Genomic DNA, 25339 nt, shown 5'->3' on the forward strand with positions numbered 1-25339 from the left:
AGTGGGATGACTGCAGCCCTTCCCTATTCTTCAGAGAAGCACATGGCCTAAAATGTTGCCTTTGCCATATAAGAATTAATAAAAAAAAGGAAAAGCAAGAAATCCTTGCAAGCTACTGTAACTGCTGAATCAAAGACAATTTCTGTGACCTCTCTGACATCATTAGCTATCTCCACAGGGGTGTGCATAGTGGGTTCAAGGCAACTCAGTGGAGTAAGGGAAGAGAACATAAAAACATATAGGTAGGTGATGAGAAAGTGTTAGAATACTATTTGTATTTATCAATATCCTGCTCTTTTAAATGTATGTTTTTACAGATCCACCCTATACCAATATGCATGCTCAATTTATAAACACATTGGAATATCAATCAAACTTATAGGCATGAAGTTTTAAATGTGGAATTGTACTGACTAGTCTTTGGTCAATAATGAAGTTATTTGGTGAAGCAAAAGAACTCTGCTATTCATGAGCAAAATATGACACTTGCACTTTTATCATTATTTTCAATAAACTTAAGTATAATTAAACCAACATAGATCAAAAAGCAGGGTATATATCCTTAAGAGTCACAAATAATAACTGTGCTCTGGGATAATTGTTAATACACATGTACTACTCTCTGCCATCACTTATTACACAATTATTTGGGAAATTATTCCCAGGGCTGTTGTTAAAGTTCAGTTTTATACTGAGACCTCTGGAAGGAAGTGATTGAGATGGTGCTTAATTAATTAAATGATTCTGATGAATAGAAAGCCAACTGGACAAGTGCTAGAAGCTACAGTACAGTCAAGGGCAGGCATAGCATCTCTGCCTTAGAATTCTTGTACTTAATGCAGAGTACTTTGATGAACATATGTGAAACTTTGTTCTCTGTAGACTATTTGCAGGAAAGTTTAAACTGCAGAAGGTTTACTCTGTCACTCAAAATATTTTCAGAATTATTTTTCTTGTCATAGTTGATAGGTGTGTAGAAAAACAATGGTTATTTTCAGAAAGTGGGGAAAATATTATTAGCAAAGTCCCCAAATAAAGAATTTTTCACATATCTCACATGACCAGGCCAAAGCCAATTAGTAAGTTTTTATGTGATAAATAAGGTTTATTGAGAGCTCACTGTAAAAGTCTCTTTATACTCAGAAAGGATTCACCTTACAAATTGGAAAATAAGTGGTAACACAGCAGATTTAATTCCAAGAAAATTTCAGATTCTCTTCTAGGAATATTGAGATCCAAAATGCTAAGAAAATCAAAGATTATAATTGACATATTTTTAGAATAGGGTAGGAAATTTGGTGTTCTCCAAACTATGATCACCATATTTAGACAATTCTAAAAATTCCTAAAAAACTATACTTTGTGAATGTAGATGTCCAATATCTCTTCTACCACATTGCAAAAGATAAAGAGGGGAAAAAATACCATAGGCTGCCAGACAGTAACCAAAAGTGGTGATGCATCAAATGAACATTACCAATTATAATTGCTGGGAGTGAACCACACCACATGTTGCTGGCAATTCAACCAATAACCTGCACTGCAAGAAGAGCAACTAGAACAATAATACATAGATGTGTCCAAAAAGAGTGTCTATCTCTTCTTTCCCTGAATTATAAGGCAATAAATCTGCACCCACAGCCCATTCTGAGGTAGTGGCAAGTCATTTTTGGGAGAGCCAATGCCTTCTTACTTGTAGAATCTTGTGCAATAAGAGGAATCAGACATTTCAAGGCCTCTGTCTCAAAGGATCTCCTCCATTTTCAAGTTTCTTTTTAGTTTTCTGGTATTTATTCAAAATACTGATCAATTTTTTAAATGACAACTTAATCAACAAAAAATTCTTACTATGTTTTGGATGTAAAGTCATTTCACAAAGTAGAAGGAAGAATAAAGAGGTACAAATCATGCACTGCAAACACACATCATCTTGTTGAGGAGCAGATATATATTTTGTAGTACATAAATATAGGTACCAAGTTTCTCATTCAATCAGTAAACAACTCCTGATCAGCACTGAAGTTTGCCACTGGGGTGCTTTCCTTCTCCTGATCAGAGCCTTATCGTTCATAGGTTCTCAGTAAATGCATATCAGCTGAAACAGTAACATGAATGTTTTACATTAACACTGCTGCCACTGATCTTTAGTGCTTTCCTGAAACTGAGGTGAGGCGTTTTCTCACCAAATTCCCATTTCATAGGTGTCACACTGACAAAGTTAAATTATTCACTTAGTGGTAGCACTTCTTATCAATCTAGAAATTTCATAATCCATAATTTCAGATGCCCCCTGGCCAGTTATTAGGCATCCCTATCTCCTCTGGTGCAGGAGGGGAAGCCACATCTGGAACCTGAGTTCCAGCACCCTTGCAAGCTCTAGCAATAACCAGTAAAGGAGAAACTGTAACAAATGAGAATTCCTGTTCTTGTCAAATCTCCTGTTCTTTCTATCATACTTGACATGATGGAGAGCATGCTTCCTGCTCAGCTCTGACAGTGGGTTTGGCACAGGTATGATGCATTCTGCAGAGACGTTCCAGGCATTCAGAGCCTATTGAGGGGAAAAAACTAAAGTAAAAGAGTAAGAAGTAAGGCTCAAAATGCCAACTAAATGATTAACTTGAATACTTTCATAAAATTAGAAAGTACTTTAAGTGGATTAATACAAGGCTCTCTGTAGGTGTTTTGCCATTGATTGTTATTCTTAAAAGGAAATTTTGATTATTTATTTTAAAATTTTGATTCCTAAATATGGAATAGTTAAAATAATAATTAAATATAAGCATTTCAGCCATCAATTAACAATGTATTTATTTTTTCTATTGTGCTTACTATCCAATATTAAATTTAGATCCTGAAAAAGCTCAGGATATCTTTAGCTTTCATTGCTTCAGTAAAGAAGGAATGGATCACCTTGGTTGTTGTGCACCACCTGCTGAACACATAAGGAAACAACACCTTCTGGATTTGAAAGATGATGATTTTAACAGACTTTATCAAACATGAACCCAGTTCTTCTCCTGGGGTGGGCCCTGGGCTGCCCAGATATCACTGAGTGAGAGTTCTACACTTGGCCATGAATAATCAACAGGATGAGTCCATGTAGGTGGTAGTTAAATGATCCCTCGATTCAGAGTCAGATGATATAAACCAGATTTTTCAACTTTGCTCTGTCCTAAATATCTGCCTCTGGGATTCATGATTGTGAATGTGGGCGTTTTGACTGACCATTAACTCTCCTGAGCTTGCATTCTGTTTACTAGAAAAGGAATATCCTAATATCTAGGACTTTTGCGAATCCCAGCTAGAGAAATGTGAAGACATTGCAACACTGTAAAATGTGATGGAAACATGATGGTTCCATCACTTCTCCTTTCATTCTGTGATGGAAAATGCCACTTGGAAGGTGTCACCCACTCCCCCTAAATGAAAGGAATTGTGAAGGACATGGCTATCAGAAGAAAGAGACAACCTGAAATGAGTGCTGGACAGGAGAGGAGAATATTAATATATGTCAGGTCAGGAACATGCATATATCCATGAGAACATAATCATTCTACTATTTGACTGATGTCCTAACCTGAGTTTTCAATTTTACATAAACTAAACCAGAACAAAACATATTAAAACACAATCAACCAAATGGTAAGTAAACTATCAAAAGCTGACTTTAAGCATGGTTTATCATTTCAAAATAGATAGTGGGCAGTTTTTTATTCTTAATATCCTTGAGAAAATATATATACAAATATTTAATATAGATTCAAGATATTTAAAATCATATCTATTGTGTAAGTTATAATCACTAGAATAAGAACAAATTTAAAAACTCTAAGAAGAGAAAAAATAGGGAAAATAATAGGAGTGTTGAAAAGAGAGGAAAAAAAAGATAGATATTTGAGAAAAGCATGAAATGTAAATGGATTAAGCTCTTATTAATGACAAGTTCCAATAAATAGTACAAAATGAAAAAGACAATTGTACAAATTTAAAAACATGCTCAAAATGATGTTAAAAAAATATTTGCAAAGCTGCATGGGATCTATGTGAAATAAGCCAATCCCCCCCAAAAAAAGGCTGAACATTTTCTCTGATAAGTGGATGCTGATCCATATTTGGGGGCGGGGAGGGAAGGAAGAAGGAACTTTGGATTGTACAGAGGGCAGTGTGGGGAAAGGTGAGGTGGGTAGGGAAAAGAAGGATGGTAGATTGTGAGACAGACATTATTACCCTATACACATGTATGAAAATAATTTTTTTAAAAAACAATATTTATCACTGTCCAAAAAAGTTAATGAAAATAGATAAATAAATAAAAGTTTAAAAAAGAAAAGAAAATGGGTAACTGTTTAACTGGTCCAATTGCATTTATGTTCTCCTTTTTTAAATGCCTCATCTTCAGATTATGTTATAATGGTCTACAACATTTAAATATCCTATTGCTTAGAGAATTAAAATAAATTACTATATCAGAGAATAGAAATATCATAAGAATACTATATTATTCTTACACATAGTTTACTACTATTCATTACTATTAATTGCCACTTTAATTTATTCTGTTGCTCTTTTGCTTAAATAATAGCATTTGTGCAACAGAAAAGCAAATAATAGAGAATAATAAATAATTTCGAACAAACCTCTATTTTCATCTTTTTATATTAAAAAAAAAGATGTATGGGCAAAATGTTTTAAAAAGTGTTAATTGGTAGTATACCTAATTGAAAAATGAGAGTATAAAATGAGCACGGAGCCTTATGAAAGATTATTTAGTATTGCTAAATGTACCATACTCAATGATTTAGCTATCATAAATCATATGGATTCAATAATAGAGCTCCAACACAGAAAATAATAACTACTAGTAATATGAGGAGAATTAGCAAAATCACATTGCAATTGGAAACTTAATGGTACCTCTCTCAATCTTTGATGGAGAATATAGACAAAAATTACCTAGGCATAGGGGTTTGAATTGAATATGTGACTTACTATATGTATATCAAACTTTATGCAGGTTGAGCATCCCTAACCCCCAAATCTGAAATCTGAAATTGCTTGAAAATCTGAAAATGCTTGATTGGTCAATATGACACCACAACTGGAAAATTCCACATTATGAAACTTTGTTTCATGCACAAAACTACTAAAAATATTGTATAAAATAACCTTCAGGTTATGTGTACAATGTACAAATATCTTGGGTTCATCCATAAGAAATTTCATTGAAAAAAATTCAAACTCCTGTTTTAAGTATTTTGGATAAGGGATACTCAATCTTCACTACCGAATTATTAACCAGCTGAAGTATTGTCTGGGAGGGGCAAGAATCTAGAATCTAGTGCTCATAATGCTCTATAATTACTCAGAGTCAAATGGGAAGGAAAATAGGTATTATTCAAAGCCAAGAAAACTTTTATAAAAGATGAAGACAATGAAGTGGAAAGAGGGGTAAGAAAAATGCAAATGAAGGTTGAGCTAGTCTGTTAGGGAACTTGTTGGTGGTGTTGGCCAGGACAGGGGTAGTTTCTGTTCTAAATATGAGAAGTTCAGAAGTTGTAACAGTTTGGAGCTTTAATTCCCCTTAATTTTAGAGGGAGTCAGTTTCAAATTCTCCTGTTTAGTACAGCCTTCAGTGTGGAGGGAATCAGGGCTCCATGTCATTTGGCTGGCTATCCATCATTCTATTGGTGTGCAGCACTTGAACATATGGAGTCAGATGCTTATTCCTAAGGGAGGCAGGTTCTGAAATATTTAATAATTCCAGCTAGGGAATTAAATTATTAAATTGTTACTTTGTGGATTCACTCCTTCCATGTGTTCATTGCTGTTTATTTTGGTGGGGTTGGACAGGTTTCTCCATATAATCTCTCCCAGTCTCTGAACTATGTCCTCTGAAGACACCATGGATTATTTGCCAAGCGTATTTGTCCAGTGGTATGGGAGCTTTGTCCCATTCTTTGATCTCAGTGGACCCGATTCAGAGGAGAAGTGACGCTTTGATATACTGTCAGAAGATCACATTTTGGCCAATGTTAAGCAACAGAGGGTTTTGGAAAAATTTGCCCATAGGCAAGAAAAATACAAAGTATTGATAATAGTAAAGCAATCCAGTCTGTGTACCCAATTAATGTTTCCTCTGAGCCCCAAAATAGTTCCAGCCAGACTTTATCTCTTTCTACTAATATTAAAAGATGGAAGGTGAGTAGTTTCAGCTGTTTCCATTCCTTTACTTACTCATCACTTCTTGACCCATTATAGGTTGTGTTCCGGGGATATAAAACCCATTTTTGTTGCACATATGTAGACCACTACTTACTTTACCTTCAGTCACTTTTCCTTATGCCTTAAATCACCCTGTATCTTTATGCCACAAAAACCCATAAACTTTAGTCTTGTGGGGGAATCTCCAGTCTCCTCATGCATAGGGATTTCACAGATCCACTTTCCCTTTTTAAACTTGTCATTGCAATGACTGGCATACTGCATGGTGTGCAAATGGGCCTGGTTTGGTAACACCTTAGTGAGAAGCCAAGAAGGAATTCCAGAAGGGCCTTCGCCATGGCTTGTCAGCCCCTTGCTTCTATAGAGACCTGTGGACAAATTAGAACAAGTGTCTAGGCCACTTGTCTCGGGGACCATTCCCAGGACTTGCCCTGTAGAAAGGCTCTCTGGGTGTGAAGATATCCTATCCTATGAGTCACTTTGGTCCAAGCGATCAGATTCTTATTTCTCTTTTCTCTAGTTTGATGTTTCTTGTGAGGATTCTGGATTTGGAACAGACAGTATTTAACATCTGAAAGGAAATTCTGGTTTGACCTTCATTGCGGGTAGCTGGGTTTGGGGTCAGCAAGGGATTAGAGATTCTCTGTCCACAGATGTTCTCTTTTACCTCTCTGGTTTGTTCTGGTTCTGGTTGGGGATGGCCCATATTTGTTTAAAGAAACCTGATCTGATCTGGTTTGACCTTCATTGCAAGGGTTCTCAGAACTGATTCTACCTGCAGCATAAGGAATGAAAAAATAGGATTTTGACCTGTTACGTCACAATTTGCAAAAAATGGAAAATATTAATTATATTTCCACATGTAGCCAATTTGTTGGCATTCTGCAAAATTGGGTCACTTGCACCTATTAATACATGAGAGGGAAAAAATGATTTTTTTTGGTAATACTGCCTGATCCTCAGGAGAATAAAGGTCTCAAAATGGGCTCTGGAGACAGCATTGGGAAGAATTTAACTTAAACCTGTCAAAGTAAATTGTGCCCTTTTTTTCTGTGGAATAACTTTAGCATGGGTTTCTGAGGTCACTCTGCTTTTTTGGCAGGGATTTCTCCTGTACTTTTGAACATAATAAAGTCACAGTAATATCTTCTGGTCTTTTCTTGTAAATTTACTTTGGGTTCTGCATACCCAACTTAATATTTTGTTTTATTGGCATGATTCATTTTAAAAATGTTGGGGGGATATCTTTAAAATAAATCTTAAACTGCAAATATAGGATGAACATGTAAAAGTTTAACTCTCTAATTTTTGTTCTGATTATATTAATTGTATTCATTATGTTAAGAAAAATATTATTCAATATCACTTGCAGATTTATTTCACAGTCCTATGTGGAATGTAACCATCTAAGTGTTAGCTCCTAAATTCATTGAAGACCCAAAAGAAGGAAAAAGAAGAAGGAGGAGGAAGAAGAAAAGGAGAAAGAAATGGAAGGAGGAGGGAAAAAGATCAAGAGTCTTTTTAAGAAATCAGGCTGCTATGAGAACTGCTTGACCTAAAAATATTTGGTCCTCAATCCTCACAAAACTGCTAAGAAATAGCTTATGTAACTCTATTCTTCCCTACCCCTCTACCCCCACTGTGAATTAGCATCTGCATATCAGAGAAAACATTCAGCCTTTAGATTTTTGAGATTGACTTATTCCGCTTAGCATGATATTCTCCAGCTACATTCATTTACTGGCAAATGCTATAATTTCATTCTTCTTTAAAGTTGAGTAGTAATATTCCATGGTATATGACCAGTGGGATTCCACATCCTGTACAACCAGAAGAATGAGAAATTACACTCCATCTATGTATGATGTATCAAAGTGCAATCTACGGTCATGCATAACTAATTAGAAGAAATTAAAAATGTGGAAAAAATATTTAGTCTTATAAACAGGTGACCTTAACTTATTCCATTTTGTCATAAATATAATTTGGATTGAATTGTCCTTTACAAAACTGGTAAATTTATATTGCTTTATTGCTCCTGTGTGTCATATGTGTCAAGTACACAAATTAACTTACAGGGATTTTCTTTGACCAAGAAATAACTTGAAATGTTTGTCTGATATTTTCATGTATGTATCACTGTCAAAGACAGATTAAGTAAACAGAAAAGAGATAAATGCTTATAAATGTTCTTGTGTAACTTAAAGTCTTAAAGTTCTGTTAAGCTGAATACTGATGAAACATCTGAGTTATTTCTACCTAAGATATTTAGGGAATAGGAGAAGCCTGTTGCTTATTTCTCAAAACAGCTGGATATCATCAGTAAGGATGCCCATATGCCTGAGTGTGGACACACCCTCTGTGATTTGCCACAAGAAGTAGAGAAGTTAAGTTTCAGTCAGGCTATCTCTGAACATACTCTCCTTGCAGGAACAAAAGCAGGGTGTTGAATTACCTGGGGAGACGAGGCAAGTAACAAACTATATCACTAAGCAATTTTAATGTCACCCTGAATTCAGGATAGAATTAAACCCAGTCACAGTGTTTCCCACTAATGCTAAAGTACCCATTAATGAGTATCGAGATTAATTGAATAAATTTATTCCTGCCAACCTGATCTAATACAGCTGCCTTTGGCAAACCCAAAACTTGAAGAGTCCATGTACAAACGCAATTTTTTGAACCAAGGTGTGTTAGCTTGCTGTTACCATGATCAAAATTCCTGATAGAATACTTAGAGGAGTAAACGTTTATATTGGGCTCACAGTTTCAGACGTTCAATTCATAGTCAGCTAACTCCCTTGCTCAAGGTCTTATATGAGGCAGAACATCATGGAGGAAGATAGGGTGGAGGAAAGTTGCTCAGCTCTTTGTTGCCAGGAAGAAGATGGAGGGGTAGAAAGGAGAGGAGAGGAGAAAAGAGAAGAGAGAAGAGAGCCAGGGTCAAGATACAATCCCCAAGGACACATACACAATGAACTACTTTTTCCAGCCATCTCCTACCTACCTACTCTTATCATTCAGTAATGTATTCAAATTATTATTGCTTTTCAAGGATTAGTCTACTAAGTAAGTTATCACTCCCATTATCTAATGATTTCAACTCTGGACACTTCTGCTTTAACACATGAGCTTTTCCAGGGACACTAAAGATACAAACAATAAACAAGGACAGCACAGAGCTGGGTATAGGTTGGTAACCCAGAATAATACGGGAAGCAGAAGTTCTTCCATTCGGTACCTCCACACACAAGGTATGAGCTTTTGACTGTCGAAAAGATCCCTCCATTTAGCTAAAGAATAACCAGCACACTAAAACACATGCACAAAGAAAACTATTTTATAAATTCAATCAAAAAGAAGGAGAAAAATTCTTTGATTCTCTTGTTTTAGCCCTGTTTGGGGTGAGGGTATGACTCTATGTATTATGTCTCTTTATATGTTCATTTTATTGATTGATTTTACCTTTAAAAAGAATGTATTTTTTTTTTCATTTTAAAGGTTGTACATTTTTATTAAATCAACTGTAAAAAGATTACACTAAAATAGGAGAAAAAAAGATATTCCTGTTATTACCCACAACAAGTATTTCATTATTTTCATCCAACTATTTCCTACATATAAGTTTTTGGTACATGTTTTGGTTTTATTTATTTACTTCTTTATGTGTGTTCAGAGGATAAATCTAGGTTGAAATCCCTCCATTACTGAGCTTTATTCCCAGTACTCTGATTTCTTTTTACTAATATAATTCCAAAAGGCTCCATACAACCTATTATCCTGTTTCTGTTATTTATGCCTTATCTCAATTTTACATTTCTTTTCTCCTTTTTAAGTACATATATCTCTTCTTTGTATGGCTTTCAGAGAATGCTGATACCACAACAGTCATTAAAAGCCAGCTAAGAAACACTTATCCTAATTTTGGTTTAAAATGAAACACGAATAAAATGTATTTCTATATGGGTATTCAAGAGTCTTTAAATTGACAGAAGGAATCTAAAAGAATAACTTCACCATAATGTTTGGGTGCATCATGGATATATACTTAAAGTTCTTTAACTGTCTACAATATAGTATTTTCAGTATTCTGAAACATGTACTGTGAAACTTTTTATGTTCCCTTCTTGCCTAAAACTTTACTAAATGGAACAAAGAATTAACAATAATTGTCAGGGTCAACAAGATGATCCTATGGATGTTGTTTGTAAACCACAGATAAAAGAGTTTCTCCACGCAGGTGCCACTCTCTGAGGTCTGTGGAGGCAGGGGGTGAATACTGGGAGGGCGGAGCTCGCTCCCAGAGCCTCGTAACCAGCCCTTCTCCTGAATCAATACTGTCATCTTATAGGGTTTCCACAGCCTCAAAATGTTGCAGAGAACCAATTTTTTCAACAGTGTGAAGACATTTAACCATCCACAGGAATACCCTCCATCCCCTTAGACTCAGTTCCTGATTTGTTTGACCCTGGGCACAACCATCTAATTTATTTAAAACTCAATGACCAGAAACGGCCTATTACCCTTGGGATGGGTGAAGTGTGAGAGAAAAGCCTAGGTGACAGAGTCCCCACTGCTCAAGGGCAAGGATAGCAGCAGTGTTAAACCTGTCCAAGCCACATGAGGTCCATCGACCCTTGAAGTACACACTGATAGCAGAGCGAATTGCTTCTGTTCATTTGGAAAATGCACCAGACCAGAGGCAGGGGTTTTGGTCCCTGTGTGGTCAGGGACGGTCTTCTCTATGACAGGGACTCCAAGGGAAGGTGAAGATCCCCTGCTGCTGCAGGCAGTGTGCTGGGTCGCAGCCCGTGTCCCCAGAGCGCAGGAGGGAAGGGGAAGCGCTCAGTCCTCCCGTCTGGAGGGAGGGGCGGAAAGGAGCAGGGCGGGAGAATGCTAAAGGAGCCAAGGAAGGTGCTTCTGGATCTCCACAGCAAGACGAATGCTTGGTGTCCTAGTGGAGTGGAAGCTGCTGCTTCAGGGCATGTTTGGAAGATCAAGCTGACTACTTTCGACCTCCATATCCAGGCTTTAAACCATGGGTTTTAATGCTCTGCCTCTGAGCACATGCCTCCGGAGACTAGTGCCCTTGGTCACTTGAACTTCTATTAAGTGAGCAGATTTGTGTGACAGGAAAGGTGGGTGGGTATTAGTGGCACATTTTGTTAGACAAGAGCATACTGCTCAAATGAGATGACTGAGTTTGAACCTTTGGCAGTTTGATTTTGAGAGTAGGAAATAAAAACTGTCCATTCAGAATGTTTTTTTCAGAAAACAATGGGTGATGCAACTGATTCTGGGTCTGGTGGGGAGTTACTCACAGATGGGTTAAGATAAGACTCTTGCCTGTCCCCAAATGTGTGATAATAAGGAGAGTTAATATTGATGGATGAAATGGGAGTTACTACTGGTGGAAGAAATACTTGTTAGCATTAGTATTTTGAAGGAATTGGCCAAACTATTCTTTTTCTTATTCCCAGGACATAAAATCTGCTCACAAGTTTGGGTAGCATACTACAGACTTCTTGATCTCTGTTTTAGAATTTTTCTGTGGATATTTTAGTTTTAATAGTGAATTTTAAAAATTAACCAACTGTGTACAAGTTTTATCTCCAGAAAGAGTCTCCTGAGAGCCCAAGGGCTCAAGAACAAATAACACTGCCTTCTCCTTTGCTCTTGAAGAATTTCACAAGGAGAGATGTCTCACCAGGATACCAAAGGCAACATTGAAGGAAAAAGTAGAAAAGTAACACTACTTAAGGATTTTATAAGCCATTCTATCTATATTCTGTGTGATAATGATAATATAATAAGACACAGTTTACAATGAAAAAATAATAATACTGAAAACATTCAAATAATGCAAAAATACAAACCAAAAAACTAGATTGCCAATCCATCAGTTTAAAAAAGTGTATGTATAACAAGACTATAATATATATACATATATGTATATTTACACACACATATGTACACACACAATTATATGTATATAATTTTGTTCTAATATTAGAATTGTAAATGCTCACTCTTTCAGAAAAAAATACAGATTGGTGGTAACAAACATTTATTGGGCATATGTGTTCCAGGGCCCTGGGTATTATTTAGCAGTTCCTTTAGGAAATACATTATTTTCCATACAATATATTAAAATATATACACATGTGTGCAAACACTATTACTGCATTTATTGTCTTTAGGTATCCACGAAGCAAGCATATGCAAGCATAAAGTAAGCATAAGAAAGGTCAATCTAAAGTAAAAGACGACCCAGAGTGGAAAATTACCCTCACCTTGTACATTGGAATGGACACAGGTGACCTGAAAGGCCCTCAGCACTTTAAAAAGTTGTATCCTGGAGACCATTGAGAAAGGGAATTATCGGTCATTTCCTCTGAAACTGGCTCTTTAGAGAAGCTTTACTTGGCATTTACTTTGTTTTCTTATTTTTTTTTAATTTAAAAATTTTAATTTTTCTGTATTTTTGGTGTATTTTAAATAATGCCATCCCATTTATTAACTCTTGGCATTATTTCCTGAGCTTCACAAGTCCTAGTGAGAAAGTCACTGTTTGTGTTTATATTGCTGGAGTGTTGACCTACATTTTCTCCTAGATGTTGCACAGTTTCTGGTCTAATTCCTAGATTTTTGATCTATGTTGAGTTGATTTTCCTGTGGGGTGACAAATAGGGTCTAGTTTCATTCTTCTATATATAGGTAATTGGTTTTCCTAGCACTATTTATTTAAAAAGCTGTCTTTTCTTGCATGTATGTTTTTGGTACCTTTGTCAAAGAGGATCAGGTTACTGTATCTGAGTGGGTTTGTCTATGTGCCTTCTATCTGTACCATTGGTCTATGTGTCTGTTTTTATGACAATTATTTTTGAGGGAAATGTGTGCGGTGTTGCACGGGGATGCAAAGGAGGTTGAGGAATGGCAATGGAGAGCACCCTCAGTGCTGTCCATAATACATGCGGTTGTGAATGCTCTGAGTGCTGTTCCTGAGGAGCTCTTACCCTAAGAGTGACTGGACATACTTGGACACTAAGATCCTGTGATTACAAAGGCTACTGTTGATGGCTGGGTCTTATTTGGAGAGAAACCTAGATTTTATAGAGGAATAGGAGGGCCTTCTGTTTGTTTATTTATTTATTTATTTTTGTTTTACTGTTAGCTTTATTTTTTTAGTAGTAGATTCCATAACAATAAAAACTCTAGTATAGTAAACATGTAACCAGAAGCAGCATCATTTACCATTGCTATTGAATTTTATATACTATACACAACTTTACATGACATATTTTTATGATCAGCAGCATTGTACTTTGTTTATGCAAGTATCACCCCAAACATAGGAGTAGTGCATTTGCTAGAACATAATGACAGCTGCCATGTCACTGAGCAACAGAGATTTTCCAGCTATGCTGTAATTCTATGGGATCATCATAGAAGCAGTTTATTGTCGACCAAAATGTCTTTAGGCTACACATGACAGTGGTTTTTATATTGAATATCACACTGTTGATTGATCCTGTTGGTGAGTTGAATTAGGTTGTTGTGGATTTTATTTTGCTAGATCTCTTCATTTCTAACAGAGGAATTTGAATTCTCCCACCATGGTTACAGATTCATCTTTTTCTCCCTGCAGTTGTTTTAGTTTTTGCCTCACATAGTTTCATAATCTGGCACATTTTATGCATGTTAAGGTTGTTAACATTGTCTTGATGAGCTAACCATTTCATTTTAAGATAATACTCCTTTTATCCTTGATAACTTTAAAGTCTACTGTGCCTACAATAAACATGGCTACTCCTGCTATGATGTGATTCATGTAGGCTTGGCATATTTTTCCTGTATACATTTACTTTTAACCCCTAAGGGTGATCTTTTTCTTTTTCTTTTTTCTTTTTTTGTATTACAGATTGAACCCAGAGTCACTTTGCAACCCAACTACAACTCCAGTACTTTTTATTTTTTTATTTTGAGATAAGGTCTCAAAGTTTCAGAGGCTGCCCTTGAAATTGTGATTTTCCCACCTCAACCTCCAAGTCACTGTGATTACAGGCATGCACTACCACACCTGGTCATGTACACCTTTGAATTTATAGTAACTTCATATGGGCATAAGGGGATCCTCTCTGCCACATCCTGCATGGAGGAGAAAAGGGTTAACTGCTGGAAGAGGATGTTGGCGGTTTTTCTATTACCCAAAAACCTTATCTACTCAATAAACACACAAGAGCTGATACTCTTTTTATTAGAGGGGGGTTGTGATAGGTCTGCCCATACCAGCTCTGGCCTCTTACAACAACAACATGGAGTTGCCCAACTTTCCTTTATTTATAATATACAGGTAAAGGGGGTAAGGACCAGGAGGAGCTTCTTCTGTGATGGACAGGATAGGGTGGAGTTAGGGAAGCCATTCTCTTAGGGGGAAAATTCCAGAAGGAGTCAGGGAACCACTCCTACCATGTGCTTCCGGGCAGTTCCTAGAAGCCAGGCCTCTGCATCGCATGGCTCAACCCAGTTTGATTCTGCTAAATAAGGACAACTTCCCACATGGGCAGTCTGTAGTTTGGTCTTGTTGTACCTGTCTGATCTTGTATGTATTTAGTTTATCTACTAGAAATCTTAGTATATTAATCAGACCTTTAAAACTTGCTATGGTAATTCTAACACCCCTGCTATCTTTGATTTTGATAACTACCTTGTCAATTAAAATGTGTTTTTTGTCAATTGGAAAATTTTAAATTTTTTTCTAGCTCAAAATGACATAGCAGGTAAAAGGAATTATTATATATATGCATTTATTATTGGGGGTAAAGCGTGTGGGAACATAAAGTTGTTTTAGTCCATTCGTGCTACTATAATAAAAATGACAAAATGGAGGATTTATAAATAGAAATGTATTGCTAACCGTTCTGGAATCTTGTAAATCCAAGACAAAGAGCCGGCAGACTTGGCATGTGGTGAGGTCTCCTTACAGATAGCCCCTGCTATGTGTTCTCACAGGGTGGAAGGGACAAGAAGCTCTCTTAGAATGCTTTCAGTGGCACTATTCCCACTCATTAGGGAATCCCCATCTCTTAATGCTATTGAACTGGGCATTTGATTTCAACGTTTTAAACTTCTCAGGGACACAAACATTCAGACACTAGTAGAACTGTCCTATAGTTCTGTGATGGTTAACAGACTCTTAGTGGGCCTGGGACTTTGTAGTGTAAATGTTGCAAATATGTCTCAAGTTTTTTCTTCCCTCTAAGAAAACTTCCTGTTCCTTAAATGTTCTGTAAATGTCTGTCATTAGTTTTTAAAATGTGTGTGTGTATATACGTATATAAATATATAAGTATGTGACCCACAGAAATTGAACATATGTATAGTATTTGGTGTGAGATTTCCTTACACATCTATAATGTGTAATTATCAGATGAGAGTAATCGTTTTATCTGTCAACTTAGACATTGTACTGACAGTTTTTGAAATGAGTTTGGTAGCAGTTGAAGACAGCATCAGGAGAAGGATTAGATTGTGTTAAGTATAGACCATAAACAGTGGGGTGAGAAGTTAAGATTGAAAAGTTTAATGGAAATTAAAGAGCCTGCATGGCCTACCTACCTGCATCTATGGGGATGTAAAGACCTGCAAAACCTTATCTTTTCTTTCAAATAATCAAAGCTGAGTTCAACTCAGAGTGGGAAGAAAAAGTGATAGTCTAGATGATTTTGGTCTCATTTTCCTTTGTTTTTTTCCTTTCCAATAAGATATAATTTTATTCAAATACCACATATCTCTCCTAGTTAAAGTATACTTCGGCAGTTATTAAAATAGATTGATATTAATATTAATATATATTCAGAGTTATTCATTCATCATGATCCCACAAACCCCATATTGATAAGTCTTACTCTTCCCGTTCACTAGGAGACCAAGACGAGTGGATATCTAATTCTGAGCTACACAGTTAACTTATGGAGGTAAAATATTCAGTGAATTATATTCAAAGTTACAAGTGTACCAGATGTTTAAGCCAGGAGTGCATGATAAGAATGGAGATAAATTGCTCTTTTGTCTCTGCTCCCTTCCTGGTCTGAAAATAAGCTTATTTTCACAGGAAAGGAATGAAGTCATGGTTTGGTCAGAGACCCTGCTGAACCAGGGTTCTTGCCCTTTATGAATAACTAGCTCAATCCCTTAGGTTTCTGACTGAAAAGGACTTGCTGCTATTAAAGCAGGGTCTGGTTGGAATTTAGATCTCAAGTCCAGCTAGCATTAGGTAATCCACTTTAATTTATCCAGAGGAAGATAAAGAAGTTTCTACAAAGGAACAGGTCTTGTGATCTCCCACTGAAGCCACTAGAGGTAAGAGTCTTAGAAAGAGGAAGGACTTCCTGCCTGACTGAGAGGTGCCTACTTTATCTGCCCTCTCACAGAAAGTCTCAACAGGGTGCCAGTAGGGTGTGGTCAACTTGGGGAAGAGAGGAGACAAAAGACTGAGGACTTCCCGTCTGCCAGTGTCATCCTCCTGACTCCCTCAGACACTCCCTCCCCGCAAGTCTTCTTACCTTCTCCTCTTGTTTGAATTCACAGGAGCTTCTCAATAGGGTCCCCTTAAAATTTACAGGAGTTTTTCTCTAGTTTCCATGGGACATAAAGTCAATCATTACTGTGTATTGTATTCTTTTTATTCCCCAAATTGTTCATGGGCTGGGTTGAGGCAGGGCAGTGGGATGGTTTGGAACAAGTTAAGACCATAAAAAACCCTTATAAATCCTCTGTTTGGTTGTGCCCTTGCTGTGGGAATGAGGTCCCCTTCCTCCTGAAGTTCTGTGCCTTCCCCACCTGTACCCCCATTTTCTTGTGGGACAGGACAGAGTGCTGCAGGTGGTACATTCTTGGTGTGTTGTGTCTGATAAAACTGGTGCTGTTTCTGGCCTTGGAGTTCCTGAGTGTTGCTGCATTGGGGCAGCACATGTAGAGATAAATAAAGTCCCAAGATCCTCCAACAGAGAAGGGGTTCAGAACAGTGCCCCATGCTAGATCTTAGGTTGTTATAGTCGTCTCTTATATGACCTCCTTGCTCCACTCCTACTCCTGATAAAAGTCACAGGGTCCTTTTAAACATAGTTAAATCATGCCATTCCTTCAGAACTTTATGTTATCTCTCCATCTCTTTGCTAGGCCGAGTCACATTCCTTATGGTGGTCAATAGTAGGCTCTACCTGAGCTGTCCTTCCTCTGACCTTATGTCTGTCTTCTTGCCCTTCCTCCCATTTCAGGTCCTCTGGCCTCTTCGCTGGCTCCTTAGACTAGTGCTTAGACAAGGAATGTGCCTCAGTGACTTTTCAACAGCCTCATTGTAGAGCTCTTTCCTGACCTTCTGTCCCACCTCAGCCTCCTCTGTAGGTGTGTATAGTAGGTTGTATCACCATGTCTAATTTGAATTCTTATTTTAATTTTTTTAAAAAATATCAGATTATTTGGGGATAATCTCTCTGTTCCCGAATACATTAGTGGTTTTAATGTGAATGTTTGATAATTCCAGTCTGGATTACCTGCGGGGACCTCTTTTATGTTCTGTTTTTTGAAACTTTAGCTCCTATATTCTGGCATGCCTGGTAATTTCAGATTTTAGATTGAAAATTTGAATGATGATATCTTGTTTTATTTTGTTACCAGAGAATGAATCCAGGATTCTTAACCAGTGAGCCACATCTACACCTTCTTTTCTTTATTTTTTAATTTTGAGACAGGGTCTTGCTGTGTTGTATAGGGCTTCACTATGTTGCTGAGGATGGCTTTGAACTTATGATTCTCCTGAGTCTCCTGAGTTACTAGGATTGCAGGCATGTGCCACCGTGACTAGCTGATGATATCTTTTTTGAGAGTAGATTTAACTTTCTTCTAGCAAAGTCTGAGCAAATGATCCTTGAGCAGAGAATGGTCTCTTTTTGGTTTTCCTGTATTCCCAGCCCATGTTTCTGGGATCTCTAAATCTTGGGTTTCTAGGGATCCTCACCTTTGCTGGCTCACAACTGCAAATTTTGCCTCACTGACTGAAAGACTGCTGAGATATTTGCTCAGATATATTAGGGGCTTCTGGCAACTTCTTCCTGCCTAGATCCCAAGTATTTCCCTATGTGTATTAAGCTTGCATTTGCAAATACCTGGAGAGGAAAAGGCATGGGGTGCTGGGATTGCCCAGTGCTGCTCCCTCCTTGCTGGGACTCCCAGTGGCTTTGTTGCTCTCATCAGAGAACTTTTCACACATTGCTTCTCATGTTCTGTCTGCTTCTATGGTTGTTCTCAGGGATGATCAGTTTGGAGTAGCTATTCTACCATAGGCAGAGAAAAAGTGCTTCATTGATGACTTTGGCTTTAAAAAAGGAAAACTAGAATTATTGCATTTAGAATTTCAACCCTATTTAATAAACTCAGTGCAGCACCAGGTCTTACTCTAATTAAATCCTTTTTAAGGGATCTTTTTTGACTTCTTTAATGAAATATTTCTAACTTCACTCATTAATATTTATCTTTGCTTTAAAGCCTTGTACTGCTTAAATATTGTATTGATTTAGTTCATCAGTTTCATATATTTGTTCATTAAAGAAATAATGTCAGTGCAAACAATGAAAGTTGACATTTACCTTGTTAGCTGATTGAAGGTGCACAACAACCAGAGTTGTATAATTCCAACTATTAATTCTTAGAAATCTCTCCTGCCCTTGCCTGCTAGGCTAAGCTTCTTATGGTAGTAACAATATTATAAACTCCAAAGTTAAATAAAAATACAGGAACTACATCATGATCCTGTAGACTGTACCTGAACTGAAGTTGTATCATGGTATGATTTTCAAGCCAGACAAGACTAGCGATCATCTGCTCATTATCTTACTTCCCAGGTTTTGAATAATTTTCATCCTATTTACCTATTAGGAGCCCCGTAACTTGGGAATATGACATCTAATTGGAGTGTAGGTATTCTAATTAGTATCTGCCTCGTTACAGATTCTAGGGTTGTTCTTATCACAAGGATGTAGATTGTTCTTTAGAAAGGAACCTACTCACTGCAGCACAGTTTAAAAGAAGTTTGGTTTAAATGTGTTATCAAGTTTACCTGGACTATCAACTTGCTGTTGCTTTTCCCTCTACAGAAAGACAGAACTCTCCAGATGTCTTCCGATAAGGATGTGGATTTAATCCACATGATCCAAAGAAACTCTGAAAGCCTCCCTGGGACAGCCTCTACTGACCAGAAAGGGCCCGTGTTAAGTTTTCACGACATGGGTTATCATGAGAAAGAGAAGAAATACTTTCCATGGGATTATATAAGAATTGAGAAAAAGATACTATCACCTATCAGGTATGTACTTGAACTTTTTAAAGGACCACATTATTGAATTACAGTGAACTTCCAGGTTTTAGCTATTTCCATAAACTGCTATGAATATTTGTGTTCAAGACTTTGTACAAATATATTGACAAATGCTTTCATTTATTTTGGCTATACTAGGACTGAAATGATTGAACACTAGTTAGGTCTTATGTTTAGCTAAGAAAGGAAGTGAACTGACAAACGATTCCTAAAGGTGATTAGACTGTGTGCATCAACTTTTGTTTGAGAAACTGAACAATTAATGTGCCATTTATTTTTTTGTGAGTAATTCCTGTGTTTTGGTCAAAAGAAGCCTGATAGTATAGTTTATTGCTTTTTGATTGGGGGTATATAATTGAACTCTTATCTTTCTTTCTTTTTTTTTAATTGTAAACAAAAGGGATACATGTTGTTTCTCTGTTTGTACATGGCATAAAGGCATACCATTTGTGTAATCATAAATTTACATAGGGTAATGTTGTTTGATTCATTGTTATTTTTTCCCTTCCCCCCACCCCTCCCATCCTCTTTTCCCTCTATACAGTCCTTCCTTCCTCTGTTCTTGCCACCCTCCCTATCCCTAACTCTAACCCTAACATTAACCCCTCCCACACCCCATTATGTGTCATCAACCACTTATTAGCAATATCATTCGTCCTTTGGTTTTTGAGATTGGTTTATCTCACTTAGCATGATATTCTCCAATTTCATCCATTTACTGCAAATGCCATATTTTTATCATTCTTTATGGCTGAGTAATATTCCATTGTATATATATACCACAGTTTCTTTATCCATTCATCAATTGAAGGACATCTAGGTTGGTTCCACAGTCTGGCTATTGTGAATTGAGCAGCTATGAACATTGATGTGGCTGTATCTCTGTAGTATGCTGATTTTAAGTCCTTGGGGTATAGGCCAAGGAGTGGGATAGCTGGGTCAAATGGTGGTTCCATTCCAAGTTTTCTAAGGAATCTCCACACTGCTTTCCAGAGTGGCTGCACTAATTTGCAGCCCCACCAGCAATGTATGAGTGTACCTTTTTCCCCACATCCTCGCCAACACTTGTTGTTGCTTGTATTCTTGATAATCGCCATTGGGGTGAGATGGAATCTTAGGGTAGTTTTGATTTGCATTTCTCTTATTACTAGAGATGTTGAACATTTTTCCATATATCTGTTGATTGCTTGTAGATCTTCTTCTGTGAAGTGTCTATTCATTTGCTTAGCCCATTTGTAAATTAGATTATTTGAATTCTTGGTGTAGAGTTTTTTGAGTTCTTTATAGATTCTAGAGATTAGTGCTCTATCTGAAGTATGAGTGGCAAAGATTTTCTCCCACTCTGTAGGCTCTTTCTTCGCATTGCTGATAGTTTCCTTTGCTGAGAGAAAGCTTTTCAGTTTGAATCTATCCCAGTTATTGATTCTTGCTTTTATCTCTTGTACTATGGGAGTCCTGTTGAGGAAGTCTGGTCCTAAGCCAACATGTTGAAGATCTGGACCTACTTTTTCTTCTATAAGATGCAGGATCTCTGATCTGATTCCGAGGTCCTTAATCCATTTTGAGTTTAGTTTCGTGCATGGTGAGAGATATGGCTTTAGTTTTGTTCTGTTGCATATGGATTTCCAATTCTCCCAGCACCATTTGTTGAAGAGGCTATCTTTTCTCCATTGCATATTTTTGGCCCCTTTGTCGAGTATGAGAAAATTGTATTTATTTGGGTTTGTGTCTGTGTCCTCTATTCTGTACCATTGATATACCTTTCTATTTTGGTGCCAATACCATGCCATTTTTGTTACTATTGCTTTGTAGTAGAGTTGAAGATCTGATATTGCGATACCCCCTGTTCACTCTTTCTGCTAAGGATTGCTTTAGCTATTCTGGGTTCCTTATTCTTCCAGATGATTTTCATAATTGCTTACTCTATTTCTGTAAGGTACGTCATTGGGATTTTAATTGGAATTGCATTGAATCTGTATAGCACTTTAGGTAGTACGGCCATTTTGACAATATTAATCCTTCCTATCCAAGAACATGGGAGATCTTTCCATCTTCTAAGGTTTTCATTAATTTCTTTCTTTTGTGTTCTATAGTTCTCATTGTAGAGGGCTTTTACCTCTTTTGTGAGATTGATACCCAAGTATTTTATTTATTTTGAGGCTATTGTGAATTGGGTAGTTTTCCTAATTATTCTTTCCAAAGATTCATCACTTATGTATAAAAATGCATTGGATTTATGTGCATTGATATTATATCCCGCTACTTTACTGAATTCACTTATGAGTTCTAAAAGTTTTCTGGTGGATTTCCTGGTTCCTCTAAGTATATAATCATATCATCTGCAAATAGGGATAGTTTGAGTTCTTCTTTTCCTATTCGTATCCCTTTAATTTTTTAGTCTGTCTAATTGCTCTGGGTAAACTTTCAAGGACAATATTGAATAGAAGTGGTGAAAGAGGACATCCCTACCTTGTTCCAGTTTTTAGGGGGAATGCTTTCAGTTTTCACCATTTAAAATGATATTAGCCATGGGCTTAGCATACATGGCCTTTACAATGTTAAGGAATGTTCCCACTATTCCTATATTTTCTAGTGTTTTGCGCATGAAGGGATGCTGTATTTAATCAAACGCTCTTTCTGCATCTATTGTAATAATCATGTGATTCTTGACTTTAAGTCTACTGATATGGTGAATTACATTTATTGATTTCCTGATGTTGAACCAACCTTGCATCCCTGGGATGAAACCCACTTGATCATGGTACGCTATCTTTTTAATATGTTTTTGTATGCGATTTGCTAACATTTTATTGAGAATTTTTGTGTCGATGTTCATTAAGGATATTGGTCTGAGATTTTCTTTCCTCAGTGTGTCTCTGTCTGGTTTAGATATCAGGGTAATATTGGCTTCATAGAATGAGTTTGGGAGGGTTCCCTCCTCTTCTATTTTATGGAATACTTTGAGAAGTATTGGAATGAGCTCTTCTTTAAAGGTTTTGTAGAACTCTGCTGAGAACCCATCTGGTCCGGACTTCTCTTTGTTGGTAGGCTTTTGATGACTTCTTCTATTTCAGTACTTGAAATTGGTCTATTTACATTGTGTATGTCCTCCTTGTTCAGTTTAGGCAATTCATATGTCTCTAGAAACCTGTTCATGTCTTTGAAATTTTCTATTTTGTTGGAGTATAGATTTTCAAAATAGCTTCTAATTATGTTTTGTATTTCACTCATGTCTGTTGTGATATTTCCTTGTTCATTCCGAATTTTAGTGATTTGGGTTTTCTCTCGTCTTCTCCTTGTTAGTGTGGCTAAAGGTTTATCAATTTTGTTAATTTTTTGGAGAACCAACTATTTATTTTGTCTTTTTTTTGTATTGTTTCTTTTGTTTCAATTTCATTGATTTCAGCTCTGAGTTTAACTATTTCCTTCTTCCACTACTTTTGATGCTCGTCTGTTCTTCTTTTTCTAGGGCTTTGAGCTGTCCTGTTAGGTCATTTATTTGTTGAGTTTTACTTCTTTTATTAAATGCGCTCCATGAAATAAATTTTCCTCTAAGTACTGCTTTCATAGTGTCTCAGAGATTTAGATATGATGTTTCTTTGTTCTCATTTACCTCTAAGAATTTTTTAATTTTCTTCCTAATATCTTCTGTCATCCATTCATCAAATAATAGCATATTGTTTAATCTCCAGGTGTTGGAGTAGTTTCTGTTTTTTACTCTTTCATTTATTTCTAACTTCAATCCATTATGATCTGATAGAATACAAGGTAGTGTCTCTAACTTCTTCTTATTTGCTGACATTAGCTTTGTGGCATAAAATACGGTCTATTTTAGAGAAGGATCCATGTGCTGCTGAGAAGAAAGTGTATTCTCTCTTGGTTGGATGGTATAGTCTATAAATGTCCGTTAAGTCTAAATTATTGATTATGTTATTAAAATCTATGGTTTCTTTATTCAATTTTTGTTTGGAAGATCTGTCCAGTGGTGAGAGAGGTGTGTTAAAATCACCTAGTATTATTGTGTTATGGTCTATTTGGTTTCTGAAATTGAGAAGGATCTGTTTGACATACATGGATGAGCCACTGTTTGGGGCATAGATATTTGTGATTGTTATATCTTGCTGATTTATGCTTCTCTTAAGCAGTATGAAATGTCCTTCTTAATCCCTTCTGACTAACTTTGGCTTGAAGTCCACAATATCTGAAATGAGGATGGATACTTCAGCTTTTTTGCTGAGTCCATGTGCATGGTATGTTTTTCCCCATCCTTTCACCTTTAGTCTATGGGAATCTTTTTCTATGAGGTGAGTCTCTTGCAGGCAACATATTGTTGGATATTTCTTTTTAATCCAATCTACCAGTCTATGTCTTTTGATTGATGAATTCAGGCCTTAACATTCAGGGTTATTATTGAGATATGATTTGGTTTCCCGGTCATTTGGTTCATTTTTTTATTTCATTTATTGATTTATTTATTTGACACGACTTGTTTCCTCCTTTATTTGACAATTCCTTTAGGATAATTCCTCCCTTTGCTGATTTGCGTCTTTGTTTTTCATCTCTTCCTCATGGAATATTTTGCTGAGAATGTTCTGTAGTGCTGGCTTTCATTTTGTAAATTCTTTTAGCTGTTGTTTGTCATGGAAGGATTTTATTTCATTGTCAAATTTGAAGGTAAGTTTTGCTGGGTACAAGATTCTTGGTTGGCATCCATTTTCTTTCAGGGCTTGAAAAATGTTGTTCCAGGCCCTTCTAGCTTTTAGGGTCTGGATTGAAAAATCTGCTGATATCCGTATTGGTTTCCCCCTGAATGTAATTTAGTTCTTTTCTCTCACAGCCTTTAAAATGTGTGTTTATTTTGTATGTTAGGTATTTTCATTATAATGTGCCTTGGTGTGGGTCTGTTGTAATTTTGTGTATTTGGAGTCCTATAAGCCTCTTGAACTTGATTTTCCATTTCATTCTTCAGATTTGGGAAATTTTCTGATATTATTTCACGGAATAGATTGTTCATTCCTTTGGTTTATTTCTCTAAGCCTTCCTCAATCCCAATAATTCTTAAATTTGGCCTTTTCATGATATGCCATAATTCTTGTAGATTCTGTTCATGATTTCTTACCATCTTCTCTGTTTGTTCAACTTTGTTTTCAAGGTTAAATATTTTGTCTTCAATGTCTGAGGTTCTGTCTTCCAAGTGTTCTGTCCTATTGGTTATGCTTTCTATGGAGTTCTTAATTTGGTTTATTGTTTCCTTCATTTCAAGGATCTGTTTGTTTTTTTTTTCAATATCTCTACCTCTAATTGATATGATCTTTTGCTTCCTGTATTTGCTCTTTTAATATCGAGTGGTGTGATCATTCAATGCCTGCATTTGCTCTTTCATCTCATCATTCAGTGCCTGCATTTGCTCTTTGATCTCATCGTTTACTTCCCTGATCATTTTAATTATGTACATTCTGAACTCCTTTTCTGTCATTTCTTCTGCCATGCTGTCATTGGATTTTATTGATGTAACATCTAGATTTGTTTGGGGCATTTTCTTCCCTTGTTTTCTCATATTGTTCAGGTATCAGTGGACCGCTGAGATGTTGCAGATTTCCTCTATTGACTTATAAAGTCCCTGAAGGATTCTAGTATATCCCCTCTTAGCCTTCAGTAGGCTGAAGTCTTGGAGGAAGTTGATAATGTGTTACTCCACAAGGAAGCTGCCTCTCTAGGAGTGGTGGCCTTCAGGTAGGG

At 36.6% G+C, this 25339-nt stretch overlaps 1 protein-coding gene across 1 annotated transcript in view; it reads left to right on the plus strand.

Moving 5' to 3' along the window:
* LOC306669371 (broad substrate specificity ATP-binding cassette transporter ABCG2-like) overlaps nt 1-25339 on the plus strand; it is a 212299-nt gene that overhangs the window by 180177 nt on the left and 6783 nt on the right. The window contains exon 2 of the mRNA XM_079153341.1: nt 19380-19588. Coding sequence (XP_079009467.1) covers nt 19380-19588 — 209 coding nt within the window. The remainder of the gene's footprint in view (nt 1-19379; nt 19589-25339) is intronic.

The sequence above is a fragment of the Sciurus vulgaris genome, assembly GCF_902686455.1.
Source record: "Sciurus vulgaris genome assembly, chromosome: 9".
Classification (NCBI taxonomy): Eukaryota; Metazoa; Chordata; class Mammalia; order Rodentia; family Sciuridae; genus Sciurus; species Sciurus vulgaris.